This window comes from Pseudochaenichthys georgianus, chromosome 12, assembly GCF_902827115.2.
Source record: "Pseudochaenichthys georgianus chromosome 12, fPseGeo1.2, whole genome shotgun sequence".
NCBI lineage: Eukaryota > Metazoa > Chordata > Actinopteri > Perciformes > Channichthyidae > Pseudochaenichthys > Pseudochaenichthys georgianus.
Window position 1 is genome coordinate 9,191,183 of NC_047514.1, and position 22,188 is coordinate 9,213,370.

The 22,188-nt window shown below is 39.4% G+C and overlaps 1 protein-coding gene across 1 annotated transcript in view; it reads right to left on the minus strand.

Annotated features, from left to right (window-relative positions):
* Positions 1-22,188, minus strand: part of LOC117456107 (ephrin type-A receptor 5) — a 69,934-nt gene that overhangs the window by 18,377 nt on the left and 29,369 nt on the right. Inside the window, exons 4-11 of the mRNA XM_034095848.1 lie at positions 19,844-19,999; positions 19,050-19,388; positions 9,449-9,573; positions 8,229-8,318; positions 7,573-7,642; positions 7,317-7,419; positions 2,727-2,794; positions 1,181-1,306 (exon numbers count right to left, since the gene is read on the minus strand). Coding sequence (XP_033951739.1) covers positions 1,181-1,306; positions 2,727-2,794; positions 7,317-7,419; positions 7,573-7,642; positions 8,229-8,318; positions 9,449-9,573; positions 19,050-19,388; positions 19,844-19,999 — 1,077 coding nt within the window. The remainder of the gene's footprint in view (positions 1-1,180; positions 1,307-2,726; positions 2,795-7,316; positions 7,420-7,572; positions 7,643-8,228; positions 8,319-9,448; positions 9,574-19,049; positions 19,389-19,843; positions 20,000-22,188) is intronic.

A 22,188-nucleotide genomic window follows, 5' to 3' on the forward strand; every position in this document is an offset into this window, starting at 1 on the left:
TACAGTTGCAAGAAAAAGTGACCCTTTGGATTCTCCACACATAGCGTTGTGTGTTTCTTCCAAACAACTCAACTTTGGTTTAATCTGTCCACAGAATATTTTGCTAGTGGTGCTGTGGAACATCCAGGTGCTCTTTTGTAAACTTCAAACGGGCAGCAATGTTTTTTCTGGACAGCAGTGGCTTCCTCCGTGGTGTCCTCCCATGAACTCCATTCTTGTTCAGTGTTTTACGTATCGTAGATTCGTCAACAGAGATGTTAGCATGCGCCAGAGATTTCTTTAAGTAGCTGACACTCTAGGATTCTTCTTCACCTCATTGAGCATTCTGCGCTGTGCTCTTGCAGTCATCTTTACAGGACGGCCTAGGGAGAGTAGCAACAGTGCTGAACTTTCTCCATTTATAGACAATTTGTCTTACCGTGGACTGATGAACATCAAGGCTTTCAGAGATACTTTTGGAACCCTTTCCAGCTTTATGCAAGTCAACAATTCTTAATCGTAGGTCTTCTGAGAGCTCTTTTGTGCGAGGCATGGTTCACATCTGGCAATGCTTCTTAAGAATAGCAAATTCAAAACTGGTGTGTATTTTCTATAGAGCAGGGCAGCTTTAACCAACACCTCCAATCTCGTCTCATTGATTGGACTCCAGGTTGGCTGACTCCTGACTCCAATTAGCTCTTGAAGAAGTCTTTAGCCTAGGGGTTCACATACTTTTCCCACCCTGCACTGTGAATGTTTACATGGTGTGTTCAATAAAAACATATAATTGTTTGTGTGGTATTAGTTTAAGCAGACTGTTTGTCTGTTGTTGTGACTTAGATGAAGATCAGAACACATTTTATGATCAACTTATGCAGAAATCCAGGTAATTCCAAAGGGTTCACATACTTTTTCTTGCAACTGTATATGATGCCTTTTTATTCAGTATAGGTTATGAGAAAATGGTTGCATTTTGACATGACACAATTAGGCTTAATGAATTACAGTTACAACTGTACATTGAGTGTGTGTAAATATAGCATGGTTTAAAATAAAGATTATAATGTATTTTTTACCTGCTTGACTACAAAGATTCAGTTTAAAATGAACAATAATATATTTTGTGATACATTATTCTGGCCAAATCAGCCCCAGACGATGCTCAGGATCAGAACACGCACGCACGCAGGCAGGCACTCACCAGCTCCGATGATCCTCTCTATGGAGATGAACGAGACGTCGATCTCCTGAGCAAATTCATGCACCGCCTGGTTGGGATCTTCATAGGTGAGCGGGTCAATGTAGGTGCGCACGCCAGGGAACTTTACTGTGAACACACAGGCATTGCTTCATTACCATTTAGATGTGATTTACCATCATTAACATTTATTCAGGCTTGTATTCACATCAGAATACATCCCTATTGAATTCAAGAGTAGCTTGATTTGTTTGTTTTTCAAATACATTTCTACTTAATGTTCTATATTATGATATTAATACATTAAATAATCAAATCTGTGATAAAAGATGTCATTCTAATTTGATCAACATCATTTCTAGCTTCTTATATTGTAATTGCAATATAAGAAGTCTAACTCAAAAAGTCCTTATAAATCTTAAAACTGATTTTACAGGAAATATCAAAGGCAAACGATCAATTGAATGCTTCTCAACAACCATTGTCTCCTATTGGCTGCAGCAAAACAGGAGAAATTCCACCTAGAAATAATTATCTTTTACGATAAACTGAAGCATTTCAAAATATATAAAGTAAAAATAACACTTATTATAGACAATCTAAAAAATGACAAGCATTGCTGGTGGGCAGGTGAATGTATTTTGCTAAAAAAATATTTCCACTTTCCCGTATTTGCCCTTTCTCTCTCTCTTTTATTAAACATATTTTATGAGAAATGATGTAAGAATTGGTGCCTATTCTATATAAATGTAAACATTTTGACAATGATTCATATCTTTTAATCATCCCAACGCTAAATACTATTTCAGTCACTTTTTGTGGCCATGATAAGTAAATAACATTTATTTTCTTTCATGACATGAATCAATATGACAGTGTACCACACATCCTGGCACTGCTATACACTGATGTACCCGTCACGGTGGCTTCTGATGCCAGCAGATGGATGGCATGCTGCAACGGCCGAAATTCAGCCAAATATATTAGGCTGTCACCCCTTATAAATCATCATAGCTTTTGTGTTTCCTCTGCCAACATGGCTGCCATTGGTCTGACCTGTAGCTGTGTCATTTAAAGAATAGCTCCGAGTGCAAAACACTATCAACTGAACACAAACACGTGTGTAGGCCGACAGGGATGAAACAAAGTACTACAGACATGACCGCTGTCTGAACCCTCTACTGTACATGACCTGTTGTGGAAACTCAGGATGAACTTGCCCACCCGCCAACAAGCCACACACACACACACACACACACACACACACACACACACACACACACACACACACACACACACACACACACACACACACACACACACACACACACACACACACACACACACACACACACACACACACACACACACACACACACACACACACACACACACACACACACACACACACACACACACACACACACACACACACACACACACACACACACACACACACACACACACACACACACACACACACACACACACACACACACACACACACACACACACACACACACACACACACACACACACACACACTTACTGTGACCATTATGGAAGTGCATTTTCTCCTCTTCGGGATCCTGCTTTGCTTTGCTGTAGCCACATCGCCTGAGAGGCAGAACACACAAGTACATCAATCAATGTCAAAAACATTTGTATGTCAAAACTATAGATTATTCTGTCGCCCTTAGTTACAACTCTTTGACTGACACTAGCGTAATGTGTAGGGTTCCTCAAGGCTCTATCCTGGGACGTGTGAGGTTTAGTCTTTATATGCTTCCACTGGGAAATATCAAGGGCAAACACAGTAACATTTTACTAGCTATGACTATGATACACAACTTTACCTCTCCTCATCACCCAATCCCATTAGCCCTAATGATAACCTAGTTCAATGCATATCAACATGTGGGTGTTACATCATCTCTTAATTGATTGCCTGCCAATTTGAGAATAGATTTTACGATCCTTTAACGGATTACAAGCTCTAAATGTATGCTAACCCCAGATCACTCAGGTCCTCCAACAACACATTTTGTATTATTCCAAGGGCGAGGACAAAGACATATAGGGAGGTAGTGTTGGAATAGCCTGTCAAAAGGAGCAAATGGCATAACAAATCTGTGGATAGTTTAAAAAACAAAAGTCCTAAAACATACATGTTTGTTTTGGCATTTTATTAATCACCTGACACATTATAATCTGTATCTACCCTCTCTAACTACTCTATAATCATCATATTGTTGTATAGTAGTTTTGTTAAAGCACGTTGTTAATCAAGTTTGAACAAAAGGTGTTATATGAATTAATATAGGTAATTTTACGGCACTTTAGTGTTTTGTCTTTGCAGAGGATCCTACAATTACGTTTGTTTGAATTGCAAATCACCAACAACAAACGAGAACACTTCATTACATTGACCTGCTGTTGAAAGCCAGAGATGTAATTTTTCTCACACAAATTACCACATTTATAGTATGAAAAAACACAAAATATTGCCTTACATTCTAGGGAGCATATAGTTACATTTTCAGTGAGAGGGAAGAAACATCAACAGGCAGAGATCCCAGTAAAGGCACCACAAATGACCCAGACAATAAAAAGCTAGCACATGGCAAAATCATATTTGGATCCAAGTGCAAACTAAGCATTTAATTTCCTCGTAGGTTGCTGAAAATACTGAACACCACCAGCCTTTTAGATATTAGCAAAGGAGTGCAGTTTATAAAAAAGCATTTTCTAACAAAAGCCTTGTCAACAGATCAACTCTGACCACTTTGCAGAGGAGGAAGCACCAAAGGAAAGAGCAACATTAAGAGAAATTAAATAAACGTTGTCTGCATCCATGATATCATTCTCTCTGATGCCCATGTCTTTATAGAGAGGCGAAGTCACGCCCATCTACTTCCGCCCCATGGGACCTTATTTCGGAAAAATTATGTATTGAAGTCAATGGGGAGAGAAAGATTATCTTTTGATCCCGTTTGAATTGTGCCATGAATTACACATAATGATGTTTGTCTGTCTGTCTTAAAGAATTATTTCCATGTCAAAAAAGTCACAGTTTGTCGTAACACTGTTGAAATATAAGACTATGAACAATACGCAACTAGAAAGACTACAAATCCCATAATCCCGGTCCCGCATGATGGCTCTTACGGAACCAACTAACTCCCCTTGTGTGTATGTACAGTTCTCAACATGCCCAGACTTGTAGTGATTTTCACCTCTTTTAATATTTTTCGCTTCATTCTGAAAGGAAGAAGTGAAATGTGCTTGGTGTTGGTGCGAGACGGGAGAACACACAACAAAATGTGTTACTTCACAGCTTTACGGCACATTTTTATATTTTTTGACTTGCAAAATTATCTTTTAAATTGACAAACACCATGTGTAATTCGTGGCACAATTCAAACGGGATCGAAAGATAATCACACACACACACACACACACACACACACACACACACACACACACACACACACACACACACACACACACACACACACACACACACACACACACACACACACACACACACACACACACACACACACACACACACACACACACACACACACACACACACACACACACACACACACACACACACACACACACACACACACACACACACACACACACACACACACACACACACACACACACACACACACACACACACACACACACACACACACACACACACACACACACACACACACACACACACACACACACACACACACACACACACACACACACACACACACACACACACACACACACACACACACACACACACTTTGCCATCCAGACTCTCTGTAGGATAGCCCAGCTTGGCTAGAGGGGTTTGGTGTGGGCAGCTGTATAGTCTGGGGGAGGGGAGTCTGGATGTGTGTATGCCTGGGGGGGGGAGTTTAGTTTGGTGGATCTGTTGAGCCAAGGGGTTTGATAACACTCATGCCCAGCCAGACCCCTCCTACTTCCTATGTGTGTGCGTTAACCCATGCGTACGATGCTTCTGCGCGTATGTGTGCTGGATGTCTATGCATGCGGGTGGAGTCTGGAGGGTCGGGCAGGGGGGGATACAGTGGTTGGAGGGGGGTTGTGGTGCTTGTGTTCCAAATCAATGGAAAATCTGGCATTCCTCCATGTCTCCTCCCCCACACGAAAACTAGAGCGATCCTCATCCCCTGTTTCGGCTAAACCAAAACCACCACTGGGTATTTCCGATTTCCTTTTTTAATCCTCACCAGATCCTCCACTGTCCATCCATCTGATCATTCTGTCAAATATATTCACCAGCATATGAATAAATCATCGAATACAGTATGAAATAAATTACTAAAATGATGACCTAAGAGTTAAAGGGGAAGAGTTCAAATTGAAGTGTAAGCATGGGTGAAAAAAGTGAATGATCAGCCCCATGTATAGATGGGTTGAGGATCAATATTACAAATTAATGAATGGGGAGACGGCAGGATGTTCACCAATCACCCTGAGTTTTTTAAAAGTGCCTTTAGCTTTGTTAGTTATGGTTCACTAAAGGCATTCAGGCATATATCTCGTAATTAACTTACATATCACAGATAATGCTGTTAAGCAGAATATTCAGGCTAAAAAGTTAAATAGTACATTGAATTTAGGGACTTTATTTAGAGACAAAGGATTTCATCTGACGAAAATAGTTTGACTGTCTTCTCAAAACTACAGAGTGATTGCGTTCTTTGCATGCGTTTCTAATATACATATTTTGCATTTCTACGGTGGCCGACAGGTGAAAACGTGTTTCAAAGGCCCAAAACACTTCCATTAGGAGAAATGTGCTGCAGTTTAAAAAATGACAAGAAATGTGCCAAAACACATGAGAATTAAGAATTATCAACACATAAATAAAAAATAAATAAAACGTTGCCAATAAAAAAATGCTGCAAGAAGCTCAAAATACATCTGAAACATTGTAAAGTTGGCCAACTGTAAATGTTGGCAGAGTTGGTTTGTTTTATTAAGTGTTTTGTCAGTATATTTGAAATAAGTAGATTAGCTGAGTTAGATCTGGAAGGAAGGAAGGAATCTTGTCATATCATATTAAAATATGCTTGTAACAATTACAAGACGAGGTTAATTGAATGTTGTATTAATCTGGAGGCATGCAAATACAACATGAACGCAGAGTGTAATGTATGGAGCAATTTGAAAGCTACACTTATTTGCGTGAATCTGGCACCTCTTGCAATTAGAAGGTGTTAGCGTTGTAAAATGGTAAAATTAGTATAGCGTAATTAGGTAAATTAGTCAAAGAGCTTGTTGGACAGAAAGAAAGACAGAATATCCCACTGTTTTTTAGCAAGCCTGGGTATTTCCATTTCCCCCCCGTTGTAGCAATCTACACACAGAAGTGAGACAGATACAAACTTGCTGATTTCACATGATTATTGTGAATGCTCTGATTAATAAACACATGTAAATAAATAATGCTTTTTGCTTGTTTGTGATGACAGTTATGTTAAGTCTCAACAGCCAGCACTAAGGCATTGTTAAATGTACTCAAGGCACTGTGGATTCATGCATTGTGTGCTTTGTTCCTCTGTGATTCAGGACCTCCTGATTCACAAATCAAGCATTAACCCTGAAGCCACAACCTAAAAAAGCCAAACTTAATCCTAACCTCTTACACACAGGCCTCAAACCATTGCGTTTAATCCCATAATGCTGCTTTTCAACACAGAAATATCTGGGTCACAAAGGAGATTTGACATCTGGTCATTTTGTTAGTCATCAAGAGGTCAGATTAGGACAAAGGGATGGCCTCTGACGAAGGACAAATTAATATATAGAACAAAGAAATTAGGGTTTCGCTATGTAAAGACCCCCTTATCTGCTCAAATATTGTATCTGCTCAAAGATTGTAGGTCTTTCAAGAAACTCCACGCATCACCCTACTATAATTATATATTATGTCAACATTTGAGGCTTGTGCTAAAAACAAAGTATCTTCGATGGCAATTTCTCGAGGATTTCATGATGTCTCATCTAGGTAAAATGTTGTCTTACACCTGCACAGAGATTGGATATCATGCTTCCCAGGTTGTGTCTATGTTCGTTCTGGTGTGTATTTATGTCCTACCGTCCACTTAGCAGGAATCCAGCGACCACCGCCAGCAGGACCAGAGCCAACGTGATGGCCACCGCTACGATCGAGGCTTGAGCACGCTCACTGGTTGCAGTTACTGCCAAAGAGAAGAGGTGGGATAAGACACAAATAGTACAAACACACAAAAGCACACCTGGGATCTGTTGTTGGTGCAGCCTCCAGAAAGTCTATAGGAGTCGTGTACAAGTTGAAATGATACGCTCAGGCTCTCTCTCTGAGGTGTACTCACAGTAAGGGCTGGTCTGGAATTCAAAACGTCGGCTAAATGCGCCGTAGCCTGCCGAGGTCCTGGCTCTCACCTGTAATGCAACACATATAATAACACCATAGTTTTATATACTGTATATTCAAATGTTTTACCCACAGGGAGGAACAAAGAACTCAAATCTAATATAAAAGTAGAAATACCATGGTTTAAAAGAACTCTAAAATATTGAAGGTATAGAAATATGATGAGCAAAATATGTTTAAAGGGCCATATTATGCAAATGTTCAGGTTAATATTTGCATTTATTTTATTTGACTATGACATGTTTAAATACTTTAATGTTTGAAAATGTACCTTTGACACGCAGAGAAACATATACAATACACTAAAGGAAAGGGGAAATACTACATATATGTTTCTGTTGTCTTGAATAGTGAATATAAGCAAGAGTATAAAGGAACATAAAGTCAAACATGTAATTGTGCTTAAAAACAATACTTGGAAGTATGCTTATTTATATTCCACGACTGGTTATACATGACATTGATTTAAACATGTCTTTCTAATTTCTTATTCATAACTTCTCCTCTCAGACTACACTAAAGGGCTTTTGTTCTGCACAATGTTAACTATTAATCAATTCCTTTTAAAAAAACATTTTTTAACCCATGTTTGACCTGGAAGATGTAGGCTGAAGAGGGCTTCAGGCCTTCCACCACCATCTCAGTCTCCTTGGATTTTATAATGGTATAACTGGAGTCCTGCTCCTGTAGAAGAAAGGTGGAGAAGTTATTATAATACATTCACTTTTGTAACATATTTGTAGATTTTAGAATGTTTTTTTGTTTCAGATTTTGCACATTTTTCTTATGATAGGCACAATTTCCCCTTTTTCTCCCACACATTTGTATGTCTAAACAACCTGTAGTATGTGAGTGTGTGTGTGTGTGTGTGTGTGTGTGTGTGTGTGTGTGTGTGTATGTGTGTGTGTGTGTGTGTGTGTGTGTGTGTGTGTGTGTGTGTGTGTGTGTGGTTGCATGTGTGTAAGGATCAATTTCACGACTGTAACCGCATCAGGTTTAAACGAAGCTAAATGCCCCTCCATTAGCCAGAAGCCATTAGCTAACCACTGACCACAAACCCTGCTCTGCTCTCTCTGCTCTGATCCCCTGTATACATGTATTCTGACCTTCCCAGGAAAGAAGACATCGGAGGACTAAAGAGAGACAAGAGGAAGGGCACAGGAACAATGACCTGAATAGAAGCATCACATTGCCGTCTCTGCCTAAGTCTTAGTTTTAAAGAAGAGAGCTTAATCCGAGTGTTCCTTTTCTCTGCCACATGAAAGAGTCTGTAAAATAAAAATGAATTCAATGTTTATTCAGATGTATCTCTGAGGGCCAATTGAATTCATCTTAATCAATACGTTTCTGAAAATATATAACGTTTTTGAATTGTGGAGCACAGGGTTGATATAAGCATACATCCATTCAAGAGTGGAGTCTTATAACCTTTATTTAACTAACTTTCAACCAGATATCTTCTTCATGCACAACTGAGTACACAGTTGTTGTGTGGTACTGCATGTGGAACATAGCATTGACCATTTTCACCAAATGAAAAAGTACTTTAAATCTTAATCACATTTATATATATTTTATATGCAGCATTTATTGTATGGATTTATTTTACGTGGTAGTTAAAAGTTTCCCAAAAGGAAAATTATAAAGCTGGATTGGCATACTTCCAGCTTGGTTTACTGTATATTAAATAAACTAAGCTTAAGAGTGCATACAAAACCTAGAGACTTGAGAATATGAGAACGTGAGCCTGAGACCAGAGCAACTTCTTATACGAACATATAATAATATATTATATATAGTAAACTGTTGTTTACCTTTTCAAAATACTTGATCTCATACTCCAGGATGATGCCGTTGGGGCGGTCAGGCTCCGCCCAAGAAATGGCGATGCTGCTCTTCCCCGTCACACCTTTCCTCACCACGCTCACCGGGGACGGCGCTGCACACACACGAGACATAATACAACTTCAGGCACCAAAATGTATTTGTAGTGCATTATTCTATTCCAATGTATAACATATCTAACATACAATTGCAATGAATAGCGATTAAAACAATAGAAATGCTTATGAAATATGTAGGGTACCATCAGCATCTAGAAGAAAAACTTATTTTAGGGACTCCTCATGCTTTCATGTTTACAAGCGCAGAGCTAATTGTAACTCTTTCTGTGGTTGTTGTACATTATGAAATATTAAACTGATGATCAAAGAAGAAAATCGCAAAAGAAAGATGGAAAATGACTGTGGGGAAGAAGGGGGCTCACTATGTCACATGATGTGATGTACATGTGTCTTTTATGTTTCTGTCAAGTTAGGTGAAGAAAACAACATATTTCCCCCAGAGTTTCTTCTTTGGAATTCATGTTTGTTAGTTACCGAAGTTCCTCCGAGGTTATTTGGCGCAGTCCATTGAGCTGCGACTCAACAACTGAGATTATTTCTGGATCCAAAGCAGCTTCGCCTCCAAAGAAATGTCTGCAATCTGGCAACAAGGTGCACCTGTGCCTAATTAAACCATCCCTTTATATCAGGCTATTCAGTCGAGGCTGGCAGAGGAGCCCATGAAGTCAGCTACGACTCCACACATCTGCCACACGCCTTTTTACAGGACAAATATTGGCAATATCCAGATTTTAAGACATGTTAGAGTACTTATTGTTCGCTTTTGGGTCTTTGCAAAGTTTCCATTTTCATTGTAAGATGTTATTACGAAAAGTCTGAAGTCAAGTGAGCGCTGTTGTTTGCATCAATCACAGAGCCATCTTTTTGTAACCTGAACTGAGGGCCAATCTCTCAGAGGGACAGTTGGAGAGTCTCCGACACATAAAGAGCTTTTCACTGGGTAAAACGCTCCCTCAGGCAATATCCTGATTGTGTGTGTGTGTGTGTGTGTGTGTGTGTGTGTGTGTGTGTGTGTGCCTCTACTGCAAATGCAAAACAGCGTTTGGGTTTCAATAGCCTCAGCAGAACTCCACAGAGAATAAATCATCGCTACAAACAGAGTAACTGTATCCTGAGTGGATGGTCGCACAGAAGTGTTATCTGCAACATCTTAAAAGCCTGAAACCAGAGACCGAATCAAACACACACACACACACTCAATGTTTAAATGGTATACAGTAAATGCTACGTAGGGTGCGATGATGAAAGAGGGCTTATTTTCCTTTCCCAGCAGCTTAACGGGTAACAATACACCAACATCTAAGTTGAAATCCTCCAAAAATGGATGCAGTTCGCCATGCTGCTATATTTAATCAAAGCCTTGAGGGTTCATAAGGAATCTGGTCTATACACTTAGGATTTAGAGTCGTATAAACAAACCGTATGTGGTATTGCACATCTAAAATGTGTTTATGTTTTAACAAGTCAAGCTGCAAGTAATATTTTGTTTTAGATAATGGATTTAACTGCTAGTAAATGTCAGAAAATAATGAAAAATACAATACATTTCCAAGAACCTGATTGAATGTCTTCAAAACCAAAAAGCGTACCTAACAGATATGTTAAAATCACAAATCCTGACATTTGAGAAGCTAAAAATGACTTGAATGATTAGTCTGTTTAATTTATCTTTTAATATTTTTTTATTCTAATTACATTCCAGAAATCCATGCCTATTCCCATTCCTTATTGTGAGAAAATCACAAGAACAGTCATTTTATTAATTTAAATGTATTTTAAGTGTATTAGTTTAATATTTGTTGGTTTTTAATTATTATCATATTTATTTATATATTTCTTCAATTCATGTTTAAAAAAAGATTAGTGATTTAAGACATACCATAAAATAAGGCATATGTTTTTGTCTTGTATTCAAAAACATTATTTTCAAAAAGTTGAAAAAATAAAGTTTTTAGGTTGCAAGTTTGAAGCTACCATCATTTTTGATTAAATGCACTTTTACTGTGCTGTTTTCTGTGCATGGAAGACACTTGTACTAAAGTATATATTTAAAGCACATTAACAAACAAAAGCAAGGGTCTTCAGATCATTTCTGCCCATTTCTTCTCAGCTATAATCTTGCATTTACCGTACGACGTCCACAGATAACACCCAACGCAACGCTTTAGTCAACAGGAGCTTCACAATGTGATAACTTGTACTGCCACCACTTGACGACTGAGACTAAACAAACAAGTGTTTTAAAACCTGACGAATCTGAGAAACGCAGCGGCAGCGAGAGAACGGGAGGCGATGGAGCAGACAGAAGGGTGCTAAAGGAGGGGGAGGACAATGGAAGACAAGCGAGAAGGTTGACAAAAAAGAAAAAATCTGAGAGATGAGACAAAGAATGGAAGACATGACGAAAGTGTTTCGACTGCGCCCCAGCAACACTTTTATTTTAGCCTCAGCGAAGATAGTGGAATCACACTCGCTGTTTGAAACACTTCCCGTGCGTGCTACATCTGCTAATGAGCACCCGCAGTACGGTAATACAGAACACACATTCACTCCTAATGCTTGTGGTGCCATGTTCTGTCTGAAAACTTCCATGCCATGCTGAGAGAGGTTAAAAATAAAAAGGGAGTGCAGCCCTGCAGTGTGACAACTCTGGCCTCAGATAAGAGCCACCGTTATCACCGTGCAGAACATAAGCCTCTCAGAACACAATCTGTCTGAAGCATCCCCAGAATCAATACAGACCTTCAGCCATCGGCTTTATTATCCTTTAACTACCCCCGGAGAATGACAGAAAGAGAGACACAGCTACAGAATGGAAGAGAGATAGGAGACACAGGGATAGAAAGAGATAGCTTTATCAGGGTTGTAAAGTACTCTCATATTATTTGTTGTTATACTCACTACCTACCTGCTCACTTTATGGGACTTTCATTCATTGACACTGTGATTTCACATCTGAACATATTGCATTACATCATTAGAAATGTTCACAATCAGGAATTCATAAGTTGTAACAGAAAGATAAAGGACAATGACAAACTGTTTTGGCCTATGGGTCAGGGGCATGTCTGAAGGGAAATGTAAACCGCAACCCCCTCGAGCCCCCCCACCAACAATCGGCCAGCAACTGATACAGTCGTAGGGCTGCAAATCCGGATCATTTTCATTGATGATCTTCAGATCTTTTCCGAGATTTATCATTTGGTCTATCTAATGTCGAATGTGATGTCTTTGAATGTGTGTTTTGTCAGTCCAAAATCTAAAGTGAGTAATATGGTATACAACACACAAAAGCAGGGAATCTCCATACCTGAGATGCCAACAACGCAATGTTCTCCCTGCTAATTATAATGTATCAATCGAGTAATCAGTTAGTTGTCTAATTAAACCGCAGACCTGTATGTATTTCTGATTTCCCATGATCCTCTTGGTCTCCGTCCTGTAATCACCAATTGATAGCTGTTTAAGTGGTGGACCATGAACTTTATTGAATGATCGCTCCTTATTTCTCCCCTCATTTCCCGTCATCTCTTCACTGCCCTTATACTATTTAATTTTCAATAATGCATTTAAAAAGCATACTGAAACTTAAGCAGGTGGATTTTTAACAGAAGAATATATCAGCAAGTGGAAAGTTACCAAAACACGTTGAATGTTAAAAGTCAAATTGAAGAACACAACGACTATGTGGCCAACAGTCAGCTTCTTTCCAAGACACAATCCTTTCACATCTTCTCTGAGCTACAAAGTGTCTCATCTATCTTCTTTAACGTCTTCCTCTCAACCTGTTTGAGAGAAAACACATTTGAGCTGTCACACCCAAAGTAAAAAATGGCTGAACCACACTGACAATATGAAGAAATCAGACGCCCAAAACAAACTTACTAAAGTTTATTGAGAAAGTATCAAAGTTTAACTTCTTAAAAACAACAAATGACCTCAAAAGGACAATTGTAGACTCGAAAAAACACATGTCTCTAAAGATGATATATTTCCAAAATGATGGTTAAAATAACTCAATAGAACTTCCATGCTCAATTCATCTCAGTTAAAAGAGAAAAAAACCCACCACTTGTACAGTATATCTAAAAACCAAAGTAAGGCTCCAGGCTGTGCACTGCTTTTATTGTACACCTCCCACAAGGTAATGTATCACGAATCATTTGATTAATAGCCAACAACAGCAAACATAACGTATGGGAGCATTTAGTGTGCAGTAACCACACAGTGCTCCCACACTGTGCACACCAAGAGAAACAAACAGGCAGAAATAAAAGGCCTCAGGGAGCTCAGCTACCGCAGGAAGTCATTTGTCACATAAATAATAATCATTGACTAGCAAAGACTGAATTGTCCATGATTATTGGCGATTAATGGTCAATTAGAGTACATTATTTTGTTCTTCTGATTTCCACTGAGAATTGACATTTTCTCATGTATGTTCTCAATATAAAGCTTATTCATTTTAAAGATCTATTCACAAGGCACGACGACATATCTAAAATAAAGAGACTAATGGGAGAATTCTTAAAGGGGCCCTATTATGCTTTTTCCCTTTCCTGTAGTGTGTTATAGCTTTTAGTGCATGTAAATGGTCTGCAAAGGCTAAAATCCCAAAGTTCCCTGAAGTGGGAGTTTCTCTCCCACACACTCCCTCCCCCTCCTCAATCGTAGTCCTTTGTTTACTTCCCTGACATAGTGACATCACGATGTAACACTCGCACTTCAGTATCGCGCTCCAACACATTATAAATGAAATGCTAACGGACAGAGGGTGAAAAGAGGAAAGAGCTTTTTGAACATCAAAATATGGAAACATGTCACAGTAGAGGCAAATATACAATTATGAAACCTGAAAATGAGCATAATAGGGCAACTTTAAATAAATGCATGAACCTAATAGTGGCTGCTAGCGAGCTACCTTATCAAAAATGTGTTTTCTGTTTACAAAAACATCAAAGTGGAGCAAAATATATGACTTCCATTATTAAATTGCCAAGCTACACCACACCTCTACAGTATGTGTGTTTTGAACTAACACAAAGCAACTGTGAAACTTATATTTATATCATGTTACTTTACTGCTTCTTCCCTCACCTTTTATCACAACTTCCCCAACTACTTCTTCAGTTTCTAACTCTACCTCCGTCCTGTTGTTCTGTCCTTCCCTCCTTCCTTTCACCTCTCCACGAGTACCAACACTTTATTATTCAGCAGGGCTTCGCAGGGACACTGTGAAATCACCTACTTCACGGATCCCTTATGGAATGTGACACTTCCCACACATCAAACGGCAGATCCTCTTTCTCTCAGTCTCCGTCTGTCTGAGTTCCCCCCGCCGCCCCCGTCCCTCCATCTTCTTTCAACCTTTTTACCCTCACACGCAGAAGCACAGTCACACAATGCAGATGTTTACAGCGCTCATCAAAGCCCTCATTGGGTAATTACATGTGTGACACAGAGGCGAGGCAGGGTGTTAAACTGTTCATTACGAGTAATGCTTCGGGATTATTGTTAACAGGATTGTTAGGATTACTTTGCGAAATCATTTGATAGGAAAGACCCCCGGTGGTTGAAGTCCTAACCTCGCTACAGTGATTTCTATAAATGCACTCAGGGTGTGAACACCTCAAAATCATGGCTGGGTGGTTAAAAGTGCAGCAGAACTTCTAGCAACATCTGTCAATGACACTGGATATGTTCACCAGGCACTATAATGGATTTGGGGAGGAGTAACTTGAAGCAAGATGGGAGCAAAAGTTGATATGATCATAAGTCATATCAGGTACATTTAGTGTTGTAGTGTAAGTGCTGCTTAATATTAAGAAGTTGCTACTTGTGAATGTATGTCATTGAGTAGTGAGTGCTTTTTCATTATCAGATCGTTTCATTTGCATATTTCTGGAGGTCTATAGGGGTAAAAAACTAAAATAAATATTTCGGGACATTTAGAAAAAAATGAATTAATTTAGTTTTCATGCTTTATCTTTCCAGGTGTATCATTACATAGAGTGACCAGGTTCCAACAAGCCGCATGTGGAACAATGCTGTTTGTCCATCTAACCCTTACAAATACAAAATGATATTGAAACTGGTATGAGTATAACAATCATCAAATCAATCAATAATCAATCCAAAAAAAAAGGGTGATTTTATGGAATGGTTTGGAGCAGGAGTTAAAACAAAGCACAAGCATAATTCAGTTTAAAAGGAAGTACAGAAACACTTTTTTGGAAAGATATGAGAATGAAGAAAGGTGATTGAAGATGAGAAATTATTGTATATGTATGTGTAAATGTAAATGTATGTAGGAATAACTTGCATAATGATTTAAAAGGACAATCATTGATCAAGTAAGGGGTGGGAATTACAGTAATAAGCATTTGCTTCCTCCTACTCCCTTTCGGACACATATGATTTATTATTATTATTATTAATATGAAGAATTTGTTTTTTTTGTTGAACATACAACTATTACCATGAATGTGGATAAATACTGTATTATAACAATAGGGTATTCTGTTTTTCACATTTGTTATTATTTTTGATTTGTTATTTTTTAATCTGTTCGAAATAAAGACTGAAAATGAAAAAAAAAAAATGAAACTATTAGCTTATAAGTATTTTTGACAACGCTTGACTAGGTTTATTGTTTGCAACAATAGTAAAATACTTAAATATATTCGGTTTGAGTGGATTCTTTTTTACAACAAACAATCATCGCCAACATGTCCGTATTTTTTTACTATGTCTGAAAAGATTACAGAGTGGGAAATGTTCATTATTTCAGCTGCTAAAACCTTATGTGTTTGGTAATCCTGTTTTGGTTTCAGTAAGAATGTATCCATAGATCAATATTTGTCTTGAGCCAGGCATTTCTTGTGAGTTTCATGCAGTGTTGCTTTAAATCGTATTCACCTCCAGTCCATGCATGATTGAAAAATAAACTATGGTAAATGTCACAAAGACATTTCTGGGAATCGCCCTCCACCGTCTACACTCATTAGTAAATACATTTCGAGCCGTTGTTGATTGATTAACATCCGAAACAGCTTATGATGAATAGCTAAACAGCCAGGTTTTAGACGGGTGACTGTCAAAAAGTGGGACAACTGGTCCCCCTACATTTACATTATATTGTGACCCTTGGAGAGGTCCCAATGGATCAGATAAAATAACTTGAGAAATTGTAATAATTAAAACATTAATTGAATATTCATATAACGTTTCTACTCAAACAGTCTGGACACCATCTGGAAACTGAACTGATGGGTAACACCACAGGTGAGAAATTAGCAGTCTTACAGTTGTAATACCTTCTTTTTTTTTTAACAGCACATACTTTATAATATTTAGAGTTAAGTGTAAATGACTCGACTGAACCTTCTAAACATTTGAATGTCAGCACATATGTTTGCACATATGTTCTGCAATCTGTATTTTCGACATTTGGAACAGCCTAACATCACTGCTGGCTCAGCTGTTTAAAACAGGCTTCCAATGCTTCGGTTTATTATCCAATCAAGTATTTATCTTTCTTTTTCATTTGCTTTATTTACCCTTCCTAAAATAAAATGATTACCCCAAAAGACAATTGAATCAATTGCTATTATAGTCTCTTAAGAACATTTTTGAAATGATAGCCCATATTGATAGGCATAATTAAAAGGACAGCGAAAGAGAGTTAAAATAATATGATTTTAAATCGTTGGCTAAACATGCTACTATACTATTCTGTAATGGCTTTATAGGTCACTAAATGGAATAAAATCATGGCAAAAACGTTGCTTTCCCGATTTAACGTCAGAGGGTTTGCCGTTATATTTTATTGTATTATAAACATATGTGCAATGCCCTGTTGACATGCTGCTATAACAAAAACAATTCTCAATTTGGGATGAATACAATCAATCTAATCTAACCTCCTTTGTGAGGCTTCATAACTTTTAACCTTACAAACAGGGCTTTAAAAAAAAAACTTGTTTACACATTAATGAGCAGTTACTCTTCCACTATATTTAGGAACAAATGTTTCTTTTGGCCTTGATAGCACTTTTATGTTTTTAGGAATTCATGTGGATGTTTTTTTCAACAGTTCCTGGATGTATGGGATATTTTTGACTATATTTTCAAATGTAAGCTTGTCTATCTGTCCAATATATCACTAGAATACAACAGAAAAAGAAATGCCCTGGCATGGCATGGCAAAGGGAAGCCCGGTTTTCCTGTCTGTGACTCTGCCAGCCATGTGTAATCTAATCTGTAATCCCTAATCTCCATTGGGCCCAGTGACTGGATAACTTTAATCGAGCTGCATCTCTAATAAACTGAATGTGGGTGCTGTTGGGTGGTGTAATCCACTCAGTCTGCTGACAGCCACAATGACAACACAGTTAAAGGGCCGGCAGTACCCTCCACTGTCAGACCACCATCTGCCTGCCCATCCCACTACTCCTTACTATGACTTGACTGCCAATGAACCATTTGTTAAAAAAACAGGAACAGACACAGTCCTTCAGAAACATTTTTCTACAGATGGAAGCCTTGGGAAGGAAAGCATTAATCTTGTATATTTCTCATTTAATTCCACCGTGTGCTACCATTTCATTACGAGCAGATAAAACAACTCCCGTAAACATGAAAATGGTCTCCCAAAGCCCATGTGAATTTTTATCTCCATTTTAAAAACAGCCAGCCTGCAAACATTCCAATATTTACAGCTATGGGGAGTAGCTGGAGTCTTTCATTGTCTAATATTAGAGTGGTCTTTATGTTTGGCCACTGTGCTGCTCACTTTAGTGTAGTGAGTTTAGTGCCTTGCTCAATTATACTTTATAGCCACACAGATTTTCTAAATCACTCTGGCTTGCAGATAACAGCATATTGCCAGCAGCTACAACACATTATACCAGCTCAAGTTTTCTTTTTTGCTCAGAGTTGATTACACCTCCCATTCTAAAAATAAAATGTCATCAGCTTGATTAAACTTTGATAGGCATGCAGAATGACACCTGCTACCAAACAACGCACCCCACACACCAGCAGCAGCCTGCAAATCAAGCGCTTTCACTACAACCCAGATTCCTGCAAATCTTGTTGATGAAATGCACCGACTAGTCGAGGGGGGCAAGCTGCTTTTTCAATAATAAATCTGGATGCAAAAGCAAAAACAAAGAAGCTTTCCACTGTGCAATGTTCCCTCATTCACAGCATGGATGGCGCACAAGAAAAAAACAATAATAGAAGCGACGTTTTGCACAAATGCTGTTATAATATGATCATCTGGCGTCTTTGTTCTCAGACCCAGATATTCGCGCCAGGAATCTGACACATCAGGTTGGTCTGTGGAAGTCTCAATAAGGAGAAAAAGAGTCAGTTGGAGATATTTGTTGTGAAATTCAGTTGCTACAATAGGACAGCTGTGGTGCAGATTGGAGAACTCATGGGAGGCTGTGGTTGGGGGAAAGAAAAAGCAAGTATTGACATATGTGACAAATCGCTTGCAACATACCTGCTTGATTGGTTGTCACATTGAGTGACACATACTGCTTGGCGTGCTCTTTTGCCAGCTCTGACACCCCGTTGACGGCCTCCAGCAGGAAGCTGTAGTTGGTGTGTGACTGCAGGTCGGCCACCATGACCGACGTATTTGACAGGCCGACGCGTCGGGGCAGGAAACGCACGTTTGGGCCGCATTCTTCCAAGCCCCTCCCCTCTGGCAGGACCTGTCTGCACAGGATGTTGTAGCGCACGTCCTTCCTGTTACCCGTTTCCATGGGGACGGACCACTCCAGGAAGACGCTGGTCTCGTTGACGTTGGAGATAGCGTTGCGTGGAGCAGATGGAGGGCCTGAGAGAAGAAGGACCAATCATGTTAATGGTAAATGGACTGCATTTCTATAGCACTTATCTCGTCTTTCTTAAAAGTGCAGGGGCAGCTATGGCTCAGGGGCTTAATGACTGATCTACCAATCAGAGGGCCAGTGGTTCAATCCAAACCCCTGAAAAGAATACGTGGAAATTGGTCTTCTAAACCTGAATTGCTCCCATAAACATTGCCATGGCTTTGGATTCCACTTGGACAAATGTAGGGTCATGTATCTTCAACATGTTGGCTGCAGGGTCTGGGGATCAGACCACCTACTTTTCTGATTGGTGGACGGCAGCTCTACCTCGGGAGCCCCAAAGTCAACGTCTTGTAAAACAGTCAAGAAACTTTAAAAACGTGATGTTATTTCTGCAACTCTATGTCCAAAAATAAATAAGACTTAAGCATGTGCAAATATAAAGGAGCTTTATCCTCACGTGTGCAGGCCATGTTGGGAGGGTCGGAGTCGATCTTATACCATCCATCCTCACAACTGCAGGCGGTGGCTCCCGTCTGCCTGGCCACACTGTGCGGGGGACATTTACTGCAGGCCGGAGACTCCAGCAGCGAGCGGTAAAACCCCACTTTGCAGACTGATAGAGGAGGAGGGGAGGGGGGCGGGTGGCATGGAGTGGAATAAAGAAGAGATGAGATGATAAGAGGAGACATACAAATACGAAAGGGAAGAGGGTCATGGGGAGAGAGGTAAAAAAAAGAAAAGTGGGGGAAGAGAACAAGCAAGACAGCATGGTTAGTTCCTTTGAAAAAAAGGAGGTCAGCATCAAAACCAAAAACAATTTGCCTGGATGGTTCTGGTTGTTTTGAGGTTCCTCATCAGAGATACCGGTGTTGAATTTAAAAGAATCATTTGTCACCTAGTTTGTGTCGCATTTGTATTTCCTTCTTTGTTCCTTTTGATGTCTTTTTATCTCCCCTCTAGGGAGTATTGCTTTTATCCAACCTGTGAAACCCTGCTCTCGTCTTCAAGTTGTATTATCTTAACAAAGAAAACACTTTTCTGACTTTTTTATTTCCTTTCGTGGAGCATCCCGTCAGTGCTTTTGCTTATTAAAAAGTGAATGCAGGAATCTTGTTTTTTGTTTTGTTTGTCGCTTTAGATAAGTGACATCTAATGTACTGTAACCTTAGTGAGAATTGTGTGCATCTGCTGCACAATATTGTCCCCACCGAGCCCCCATATGTGACACATATACAAACAGACAGACATAATCTTTCTTCCTCCCACACACACATACACTCAGATCACAGATCTAAGTGGAGTAGGTAAACAGCGGGGTTACACACACACACATTGTTAACAAGCATACCTAATCAACCTCCGTCTCCATGGTTACGCCCCAAAGCCAATCAATGACTGACTTATCGTCGCATTGTTGTTCCTGCTGATTTTTGCCATTGCACCCATGCAGATAGAAATCGACACATGAATAAATTATGATGCGTTTTGACTTTTTACAAGAAGGGCTGCAAAGATGCCCATAGATTTTCTATAGTCAGAGATAAATTAATGTTTCATAAGGAGAAGACAGGGAGGGAGAGTAGTATAAGACAAAATAGAGGCGATGTATTTGTCCTCCAAGGGCTTAAAGGTTAGGAGCTGTTGTTTTATAAATGTGCCTGCTGTAAAGCCCATCCAGGCTGCAACTGGGATTAACAACTACATAATTAAACTGCAGGTAAGACGACAACGGGATACAAGGGGAAGGTAAAAAGGAAATGATGCCGGGAGAGAGGGAAGGAAGAAGGGAGACAAGTTTACGAGCAAGGACGGTGATAAAAAGAGTAGAGGGGAGGAGACAAAGGAGGAATATAAGGGGAGATTTGGGTGTGTCTGTGTGTGTGTGTTTCAGGCGTTTGGCGGGAATGGCTCTGATTCCCCTTGACAGAACCTTGGTCCTTTGTCATGGAACATTAGGCCTGAAAAATTCTCCCTCTGCCCTGAATCGCTCTGTTTCTCACCTCTGACACCACACACACACACACACACACACACACACACACACACACACACACACACACACACACACACACACACACACACACACACACACACACACACACACACACACACACACACACACACACACACACACACACACACACACACACACACACACACACACACACACACACACACACACACACACACACACACACACACACACACACACACACACACACACACACACACACACACACACACACAACTAGGATGTGGAGGCATTTGTGAAGATGACCTAATTTTGAATGAGCAGATACAGCTAATGACATAATTTTAGGCTCAACAGCACGCTGACAGTATCGTATGCCCTGGGGGTTAGGTGTTTTCAGATGTGAAAAGATGTGGACTTTTTTTGTTGTTGCTGCCATTATATTTTTCGTAGAATACAGTAAAATGGATCCCAACACATTTACATTTACTTCCTTATACTTCGATGGTGCAATACCAAATACCACCTGTCAATCAAACAGCATGCTGTGGGCACATAATGCTAATGGTACTATATGGTGGCTCCTTTTTTGGATATCCTGTTATTGTTTTGGATTTTTTGTTTATTTGTTGTCTGTTGCAGAGGGTAACTACTTAGTATTTATTCCACATACAACAGGAACATATACTGTATGAGGCAATATAGTAACTATACAATCCTAGAGAATGAAACGACGGATTAGTACAAATGTGGCATACAGTATGTAAAAACCAAACTGCATTGCTGAATAAAGACACAGCTAGCCTGATAGAAGTAAAAATGTAAATAGA